Raw genomic sequence first — 10,517 nt, 5'->3', positions numbered from 1 at the left:
AGCCAAAGTCTACAATAATTTCTTTAACAAAACATTTATGCAGACTACAAGGCCTTTCGACTCTCTCTTTCGTTTGGTTATGCTTACTTTTATGGAGTAGTAAATTTTTTTATTTTTTATGTTAGGTTTAATTTATAAAATTATTTATGATTTAGCTAAATATTGCATAGTTTAATTTAAAATTTTCAGTGCACCCATTCATCAAAGAAAGTTATTGATTTTTTAAAAGTTTGAAACACCCTTAGCGAGATTTCTGGCTACGCTACTGGTTACATGATAATCTATTTGCGATTATGGTTTTAATCAGATGGAATTTGATCAAATTTACAAAATTCCAAACATGTATTGGATCTCAAGAATAAACTATTAAGAGAAAAAGAATGAAAGAAAGAAAAAAAGATTTCCCACCGAAAAGCTTCATTATGAAAGTATAACTTGCGGTCCCTCGTATCTCATTGACCTTTCAATTTCCTTTCTCCTTTGGAAACTATTTCCTCTTTCACTTGTTCATGTATCTGCGTGTTCACTATATGCTATATTGATTACGTTTTTCCTTTTCATTAATAACTTATTATTAAATTGTTTTGCTTTATTTATATATATATATATATATATATATATATATATATATATATATATATATATATATATATATAAAAGAATATTGCAACTAAATAATGCGTGTTTTTTCATAAAAATAGGACGTCATCACAAGTTCTTCCGTTAAGTTTTTAGACAACATAATTGATCGATTTCGAAACAGAAGAGACATTGAAGAAAAATGAAAGTGCAAAGCACATGATCCATAGTTCAAAATTTAAACTTTTTAAAAGTTTAAATTTTTAAGGACTTCTCTTTGTTCTACCTTTTTAAATTTTAAAAAGTGGCAGAATTTTATGTCTTCTTTCAAGTTTTACTTTGTAGCACGAACTTCCCTTATAATTTATGATATTACTACACTTACCTCCATTATTTTGATTTTCTTGTAACAACGTTTTTAGCCTATTTATCATTAAAAAATTACAATCTACGTACATTAATTTGTCCTTTGTAATAAACAATAAGTTTCAGTAAAACCTAACAGCAAGTGCTGTTGTTCTGAAAATCAAAGTGAAGTATTAATTCTATATTGATGTATTGTGTATGCCATTGCTACAGTATTAGCTTCGTGTGTTCTATATCAAGTTAATTAATAGGGACATTGTAGCGAAGTTATCAGTCTAATCTCACGTTGATGCAGTTTTACTTAAACTCCGTATCACAAGGCGTTAAGAATGGTAGGCAGATTGTTGAGCCTTGTACAAAAATAGATAAGTGATTCTGAAAAGTGAAAAATGAAGATAAAAATGAGTTAATGAACAATCACAATTGTAAAACAAACTCTTTCACTGGAAAACATCACAAAATTAATTAATTAGAATATTACAAAGGCAAATATATTAATAAGATAGTAATTTTTTTAAACATAAATAATAGATTAAAAGAAGGCCAAATATATACGCAGCCCCTTAAAGTTGGCTTCAATTTTCATTTTGACACTTCAACTAAGGCCATTACTCATTGAATACTTCAACTCCAACAAAAGTGTACCTATTAAACACAACTTTGATAATCCCAAATCATCTTTGGTGCGTGAACATCAGTTGCCATCTACTTGGCAAACAAGACCAATGATAAAATGACATGTCAACAAAGACAAAAAAAAACTAAAATCTGAAGGGAAAAAAAAAAATAAAAGAAAAGAAAAATTTCCTGCCTGCATCGTCCCCAACACTGCGCAGTCCCTACCGCCGTCGTCTCCAACTCCTCACTAGCCAAATTTTTCCTGCCCCATCTTCTCCGAATAACGAGTAGAAGCAACCACAATTATCTAACACAAACCAATAACAAATTAAAATAAACTTAGTTGGTATTCTTCAATTTTGCTTAGGTTTTTGTTTATCCGATCTCAGCCTATACATCTCCAATCGAACTCAAATGTAACTATAGACTCTGAATGACAATTAGAACAAAATTCAGTAATTAATTTGATCAAACATACACGAACTTAAGGAAACCCTGGTCATCTTCCTCGTCTAGCAGCTATGAAATATTTGACCCAAGAATCCAATTTGAACTAGCTCAAAAATGCACTCAAACTTTAGATTCAGACTTTAGAATCATACGGGGGTTATGCACTCAAACTTTAGAATCTATAACAACCAATTGATTTCTACTCAAAATTTTCAGATCTATTTTTTTTGTTTTTAATTCAAACTCGATGCTCCAATGGAAGTCAAAATTTTCTCCTCAAATTAGATTCTCAGGTAGCAAAAATGATGAATAAAATCAATTCAGTGAAGGAATCCAACTCTAAAATGAAATTAGAACTCCAAATCAAAAGAGATGGAGTTGGTGTCGGAGGCCGTGGCTATCGGGGGAGCTGTCCTAAAGGTGATGACAGCAAAAAATTATTTCCTAATTAAACCCAAAAATTAAAATTAAGGAGAGAAGATAAAAATTAAAAAATTTATTTCCTTTGCTTTTCCTTTTCACGCTCTCAAAAGAGAGTGTGATTTCACATACTATGTCATGTCATCATTCGTGTTCAATAGGTACATTTTTGTTAGAGTTAAGTATTCAATAGGTAATGACCTTAGTTGAAGTGCTAAAATGGAAATTGAAGTCAACTTTAAGGAGCCGTATATATATTTGGCCTTAAAAGAATTTGTACAAAGAAATCAAAATAAATGTAATATATAAACCACAACAGAGACTCAGAGAGGTTACTGTTACGAAGTAACTAATACGGATGTCTCCTATAAATATCTCTAAAAAAGTTTATTCCATTGCATTCTAAGAAGCAAATACAAAGATAACAATTTATGTAAATACGCTGAATTTATTGAATTAGTGTAAAAATCGAGTATGAATAATTTTTTGTTCATGCACCATAATATTAACAAAATCAAGTAATTTGAGATAAACATCACATGCACCATGGAGAATATTTAAATTTTTCATATAAAAGTCTCAGTTATTTACTAGACTTGTACTTCCTTCTCCTTAACTTACTACGAAATAGTTAGCCACTAACAATGGCTAGTGTTTCATCACTATTCTATCCCTCTCTTTTCCTCCTACTCTTCCTCGCCTCTCTCCATATCCAATTCCCTAATCTTTTCAGCTTCTCTTTTTCTTCTTCTTCTTCTTCCACTCAACATAAGGTATAAAATATTATTGTGTATTTACTTCTTCATTTTTTCTTTTTTTTTTATATGTTTCTTATATTCTTTTGGTCTCTTCACATTTATTCTGTTATTCATTATAGAAGGTGCAAAACTATGAAAAATTTGGGCAGATTGAGGAAGGATTGGCAAGAGCTAGAGCAGCTATACGTGAAGCAGCTAAAAGACGGACTTATATTTTCTATGAAAATGGGAGTTTCATTCCAAGAGGATCTGTCTACAGAAATCCTTTCGCCTTTTATCAGTTAAGCTTTCGGGTTCCTGTTCCCAGTTTCTAAAAACAAAATGGACCTATTAATTTATTGCTTTATTCTGTTCTTCTACTTTTCTTTTCTCTAATCGTACCTAACGATCGAGTTGGAAGGGGAGGTCTGGATCAACGGTAAAGTTGTTTCTGTGTAACGTATATATTACAGGTTCGAACCGTGGAAGCAGTCACTAATGAATGCATTAGAGTAGGCTGTTTACATTAACCCCTTGGGGTACAACTTTCTCCGGACCTTACGGGAACATGTACGAGATGCTTTATGCACCGGGTTACCTTTTTTTTTACCTAACGAGTAGGATTATTTAGAATTTTATTTATTTTGCATAGATTCTTTTAAGAAAAATATTTGAATTGGAAAATGAAAAATACAACTATATTGATTAAATTAAAATGAAATAGAAGAGAAATATCCATATACATAAGTCCTTTTGTCATCTAGGAATTTAGGAGATAAGGGTGTGGTCAATGAAGCTAGTAAAAATTATAGAAAATCAGAGTTCAATCTCCAACCATAATATATAGGTGCATGATCATTTCTTGCATAGGATGGGAGAAAGCATTTTACCGGTATGTAATAAGTTTGACCCGAAAATCACCATTATTAAAAAAAATACAAGTCATTTTATCACTCAAGAGCATGGGGGTATGGCTTTTGGCTTTACTAAAGAATCAACAAAATCAAAATCTGAACAGAGAAGTCAAAAAGAGGAGCTTTTTGTCCATACCAAAGGCTTTTAAGTTAGATACGCCCCATTCTTTGATCGATACAGAAGCTACTATACAATTGACCCAAGGGTAAAGTTTGCATGGGATGAAGTGAAATAACCTTTATTCATGTTAGTACATGTACGAGATTTTCTCAGTTAATAGAGTCAAATTAATATGAAAACATTTTTTTCCTAATTTAGTTTCAATTTATTGAGTAAAACGAAAAGGGTGTATGGCTCAAGTTCATTATGTTGCCTTTTATGTTATGTTGTCTATTTTGATTGATTACAGGCTACAGCTTGGAAAGATAGTGACAACCCCAAAATTGTAAATGAAAATTATAGTTTTTGTATGACAATACATGAAAATGTAACGGTGGTGGGACAATATTTAAGACAAACCGAAAAGTTTTGATCACAAAATTTGGGAAGCAAAAGGCGACCCATTTTAATTTGGGTATAAATTGAAGATAGCACTTTTCAGGTTAATGTTAATAGAAACTCAATGATCGTTTCAAAACTAATAAAACTTTAGTCATTTTTTTAATGTGAAAATAAATTTTAAACAATAATACTCTTAGTTAAGACACAAAAAGTTAAAATTTTAGTACAGTGTACTGAAGTTCGAAAATTCTACGTGTGAAACTTCAGCACACTGTGATGGAGGTTAGAACTTTTACAAGTGAGTTCTAAATTAATCACTAAACTCATCATATTCTAAAATGGAATAAAACAAATACTACTACCTAAAGAAGCCGCAAAACAGAATGTGCTTTTACGTGTGGTGAGTTTTGAACTCCAACACACTAAGCTAGAGTTTCACGTACTGGTGCCAAAATGAATAAAAAAAATAGTTATTCATCTATATTATTTTAAAAAAATAGATTGGATAATTAACTTTTTAAAAACGAATCAAATATGAATAAGAACCATATTATCCATCTAGAAAATGGATAACCAATAGATAACTAATGGGTTTAATTTTTTCATTTGTAAAGACTCAAAGTGGGGGTTTCTCAAGCTTGTGAGACTAGGAATTCTCCCCAAAGTGATCATATATGGTTACCCATATTATCCGCCGATTAATCCATTTTTATCCGTATTAAATATGGATCGAGTTGGATAATTAATCCATTTTTGATCCGCTCATATTCGACGCAACCAGCCCGTTTGCCACCCCTAGTTTCACATGTAGTAAATTTTGAATACGAGTGCACTGTGCTAGAGTTTTTTTTCCGTGTTTTAGCTAGTGATATTTTTCTTTAAATTTTATTATTTATATTAAAAATTGGCTATATTTTAGTTACATGACATTTGGTGGCTAAATATTAACACGCAAAAAAGTGTACAGACCAGAGGAGTCCTATGTTATAGAATAAGGGGTCACTAGCATCCGTAATGTTGAGAAAAAATTTCACCTCTGGCATTCATATACAAAACAAATATTTGTTAGAATGTAAATGTGCCCCCGCTATCTCCAAATCCTGGATCCACATCTAAGATAAACTACGCCATTTTTACTCTATTTAGGACAATAGGGTAGTTATTTATTTTTGGATCAATTATGCCACCCCTCGTCTTCTTAAGCTGAGAGTCTTTCGGAAACAGACTCTCTACTCTTTCGGGGTAAGGATAAAATTTGTATACACACTAACCTCCTCAGACCCGCTAATGAGATTTTAGTGGGTGATTGTTGGTGTTGTTATGCCACCCCTAGATACTACGAATCACTTTAGGTGATTGTAGTATATATAGGTTATCCTTACCGTACGTAATACTAGAAACATGTATAATTATTTATGACAGGAGCCACATAGAAATGCAGAAGAGGTTCAAAATATGGGTGTACAAAGAAGGAGAGCCACCATTATTTCACAGAGGACCAATGAAAGAAATATACTCCATTGAAGGGCAATTCATTGATGAAATGGAAAGTGGAGAAAGTCCTTTCCTTACTAACAGTCCTGAGAATGCCACAGCCTTCTTCCTTTCTATCAGCATAGCTAAGGCAGTCAAATACGTTTACAATCCAAGATGCAGTTGTGGTTCTCGTTGGCTGCAGAATATTTTTGTTGATTATGTTAACGTTGTCTCCAACAAGTATCCTTATTGGAACAGAAGCAATGGTGCTGATCATTTCTATGTTAGCTGTCATGATTGGGTACGTCTCATATTCTTCTTCCACTTATACTGATTTTACACTATTAGTGAAATTAAACTGTCGCATTTCATTGTTGAACTTATTTTTTCGTATTATTATGAGCAAATATTATTATTATTATTATTATTATTATTATTATTATTATTATTATTATTATTATTATTATTATTATTATTATTATTATTATTATTATTATTATTATCTTTAAAGGATGTAATTTTTATGCCTTTAACAATACTAAACCTTACAGCCTCTTTACAACTAAAATCCCAATTGGAAGATCTAGCTTCCTATTGCGGATTGACTTCAAGAATCTATTTATTGATTTCTTTTAAGAAGTGGCTTTTATTATTCATAAATTACACTATGTAAAAGTCAAGAGTTTTGAACATTGAAGCATGAAAAATACTTAAAAGAAGATGATCACTAATAAGAATGTTTTTTTTTTAAACTCTGAATAGCAATAGTGTCATTAAAATATGTTATATTATTTAAAAAAAGCTTTATACTCCCTCCGTTTCAATTTATTTGAACTTATTTCCTTTTTAGTCTGTGTCAAAAAGAATGACCCCTTTCCTTATTTGGAAACAATTTACCTTTATGTAATGATTTATAGCCACACAATATATATGTGCCTCATTTTATACCACAAGTTCAAAAGTCTTCACTCTTTTCTTAAACTCCGTGCCCAGTCAAATGGGTTACATAAATTGAAACGGAGGGAGTATTAATTTAAGCTATATCTATTTTTAACTCCTTCCTTCCTTTTTTTTGGTTTTCCTGTCCGGTAGCCGCATCGGAGTCCGAATATATCCGGATTCGCACCGCATAGGGCACCATTCGGGGGAAGCGCTCCTTGCCAAAGATTTTTTCATACCCAGGGCTCGAACCTAGGGAAGAGCAACCCCATCCTTTGATGGCAGCTCCTTCCTTTCATGATTAGTGCCTTGAGTTGATGAACAGATAATGCATGAGTAGAAAAGTTCTATGAACCCCCCCCCCCCCCTCCCAACACCCCCAAATCCCTCCCCCTCCGCATACATTGTAGGACATTGAATTTTTTGAGTTAAAGAGGGGAGGTTTCAACTATTAGTTTATAAAATAAAATGAAAACAAAGTTTGTTATACTAGTGTAGTTCAAACCTACATCATGTCTAAATAGAACCAATTTGGAGTAATAACTTAATGTAGAGAGTATAGATACTAAGTGCTATTTGTATTTCAGGGACCTGATGCAACCAAAGCCAACCCCAAGCTCTTCAAAAATTTTATTAGAGTCCTTTGCAATGCCAACAGTTCAGAAGGATTCATACCATCTAGAGATGTCTCCTTGACAGAAGTAAAAATCATCAATACAGTATCACTTAACCCACCTGAGCTCCGCCAATCACCAAACAATCGTTCAATCCTAGCTTTCTTCGCCGGTGGAGCTCATGGTTACGTGAGAAAACGACTTTTAAAACACTGGAAAGACAGAGATCTCGACGTTCAAATCCACGAATATCTCCCAAAAAACTTGAATTATTTCGAATTAATGGGACGAGCCAAGTTTTGTCTGTGCCCTAGTGGTTATGAAGTAGCAAGTCCTCGAATCGTGGAGTCTATTCATGCAGGGTGTGTACCTGTGATTATCTCTGATACTTATGTTTTACCGTTTAGTGATGTTCTTGATTGGGAGGAATTCTCGATTCAGATATCAGTTGATCGGATACCTCAACTTAAAAAGATTTTGAAAAGTGTATCAATGGAAGAGTACTTAAAGAAGCAGAAGATTGTCATGCAAGTAAGGCAACATTTTACATTAAATAGACCAGCTAAGCCTTTTGATTTGTTACATATGATACTTCATTCCATTTGGCTTAGAAGGCTCAATGTTAGAGTTCTTGATTAGCAGCTGATTGTCTCTCTCAAAATAAGTAATCACTAGATCAATGTATATGATTTTACAAATAATCTCACTCTTGCTATTTTAATGATCTTTTGTTATGTTTTCGGTGAGTTTTTGTGTGTGTTTTTTTCCGGTTAAATGAAATGGTCACACACTTCAATATGGTAGCAGAGCAGGTAAGATCCTGGATTCGAGTCTTAACGTTATCCATCATTAATACTTCATTCATCCCAAAAAGAATGATACAATACGGATTTGACAGTCAAATGAGTTGTTCGGTGGCGGCTTTCAAATATTATGAATTGTTAATTATTGTGACTTGTAATACTTTTTGCGGCGGAGGGAGTAAAGAATTTTCACGTGCTTGACCTATAAGAAAGAACTAAGCTCGCGAGGTGGTGTCAACGAGAAATTTAAGTAAATAAATGTAAGCTCTTTCTAATTGCTAAAAATTTTAGATTAGATAGTTTTACACTTTAATAGAATTCAATTGAACTCCTTCCTTACCGTACACTTCCTTACCGTACGTTAGCTTCGCCACAACATATAATTACTTTCTAATATCTAGCTTGTAGGAGATAATTGTTCGCTTATTTCATAAAATAAAATAAGAAAGTGCATAATATACGTACTTTTACAATGCAAAAAATGAACATCTTCTAACTTTTATATTATTTCGTTAAGTATTGAATTGAAGGAGCGTAATTAATTATTTAAATTACGATAATCTTTGAAGAAAGACAGAAAGGAAAGATCTATAGGGGCAAGCCACATAAACCATATTTTAACCTTTTTAAGCATAAAAGCTTAAAACATTTTTGGGACCAAACTCTTTACGTGCGACTTCGTCAATAGTTGTCATGTCGTATTTTATCTATCTAAAGCTCTAAAAAGTCGATTCTATTTATTCTATATAGCAAATACAAAGAAAATGAACATTCATTATTATATGAAACAAGTCTACAACGTAACTTATTCCTTAAAACCAATTTTAAAAAAATACCTTTCAAATCGGATAACAGAAATCGCGGAACATTTTACCAATATATATTGCAAACTCAACATCTGCTTCGCATGTTCTAGATCAGAAATAGATAAACGTGGTGCTAAGTTTCTCCTACATGCCAGTTTAGGTGTCATACCTGTTTACCCGTAATTAAAATGGTACAGTTGAATTTATACGTAGTTTCTAAATAAGTGAATTAATTTGATCATGAAATAAATAAATAATCGAAGAATTGCACAATACTTAGCCTTAGGATATAGACGAAACAACAGAAGCAATAATTCCGGAAACATGATTTCCGGGCACAACAACAAAGAAAATTAAGAAATAAGAAGATAAGATTGGATTGAGCTTTGTATAGAGTATAGCATAAGTTTGCCAGAAAATTTATGTCATTTACAATGACAACTGAGCTCACTATTTATAGCTATGAAGAAGGTCCTAGGGTCATCCCCTTCTTTAATGTAAATTATGAGGGGCATTGATGAAGATATAACGGTGAATATAAATGCCAAATTCCTTGTAACGGGTAACTGCTCTTAATGCCATGAAATATTCTCTATTAAATGCTACCAGGAGAAGAGCATTTATCACATCTTTATGAGCGTTATTCTTTCCGGTGACAAATAAAACAGTTGCCTTTGGTCTTTAGCCATCCCCCAGTCTTAGCTTCCACGTGTCCCTTTCTCGGACGGACACGTGTCCCTTTCTCAGACGGTCACGCGTCATAGCATATTTTACCCTATATATATAATCCCCTACTTTCCGGTGACATGACTTTGTGTTACCGGAAAGTTGGTAGAAACGCTCTTTTGACGGGAATTACTATAATTTCCTTTGAAGGCTTTTGACGGTTGATTTGACACATGTCTCTCCGCATTTAATGCCGCGAACACGTGTCGTCTCATGATTCAGCACAACGTTTGCTGATTATCGAGGTAATCATGGCCATAAATTTAGCCGCCAAAACTTTTACTTATACGTATCAGCTTCCTCCCTTATACTTCATAATCTTTCAAGCTTCCTTTATCTAACTCGCATCTTGCTCTTCATCGTTTCTCTAATTCTCTTCAAACGAAAAACCTTCTCCTTCTTTCATACAATGGCTTCTTCCTCAAAATGTACCGGTTTTTCAAAAAACAAGAGCAAGGCCGAGGACTCTGCTCCTCCAACAGTGGGCTCTATCATCTCTAGAAGTCTTATTACCACAAAAGACTTCGAAGAGAAATTTTCTACTGCTAACTCTCATACATGGGCCGT

General features: G+C 32.9%; 1 protein-coding gene across 2 annotated transcripts; it reads left to right on the top strand.

Moving 5' to 3' along the window:
* The first annotated feature begins 2,957 nt into the window (after positions 1-2,957).
* LOC107805821 (putative glycosyltransferase At5g20260) lies at positions 2,958-8,354 on the top strand. Of its 2 annotated transcripts, none has more exons than XM_075246939.1 (4): positions 2,958-3,206; positions 3,314-3,471; positions 6,009-6,363; positions 7,589-8,354. In XM_075246939.1, the coding sequence occupies exons 1-4, from the start codon at positions 3,078-3,080 to the stop codon at positions 8,252-8,254; spliced, it is 1,308 nt and encodes a 435-aa protein (XP_075103040.1). In that variant the 5' UTR covers positions 2,958-3,077; the 3' UTR covers positions 8,255-8,354. The 2 variants fall into 2 exon arrangements, with proteins under 2 accessions (XP_075103040.1, XP_075103039.1); XM_075246938.1 differs by having other exon boundaries at positions 2,964-3,206; positions 3,311-3,471; positions 7,589-8,352.
* The last annotated feature ends 2,163 nt before the right edge of the window (positions 8,355-10,517 follow it).

This window comes from Nicotiana tabacum, chromosome 23, assembly GCF_000715075.1.
Source record: "Nicotiana tabacum cultivar K326 chromosome 23, ASM71507v2, whole genome shotgun sequence".
Classification (NCBI taxonomy): Eukaryota; Viridiplantae; Streptophyta; class Magnoliopsida; order Solanales; family Solanaceae; genus Nicotiana; species Nicotiana tabacum.
The sequence above is the reverse complement of the archived record's forward strand: the minus strand, read 5'-3'. Positions and strand labels throughout refer to the sequence as shown.

Coding starts and splice junctions, on each gene's coding strand:
- LOC107805821 (XM_075246938.1), top strand. CDS start 3,078: ATGGCTAGTGTTTCATCACTATTCTATCCCTCTCTTTTCCTCCTACTC. Junction 3,207..3,310: donor CTTCTTCCACTCAACATAAG/GTATAAAATATT, acceptor TATTCATTATAG/AAGGTGCAAAACTATGAAAA. Junction 6,364..7,588: donor ATGTTAGCTGTCATGATTGG/GTACGTCTCATA, acceptor TTTGTATTTCAG/GGACCTGATGCAACCAAAGC.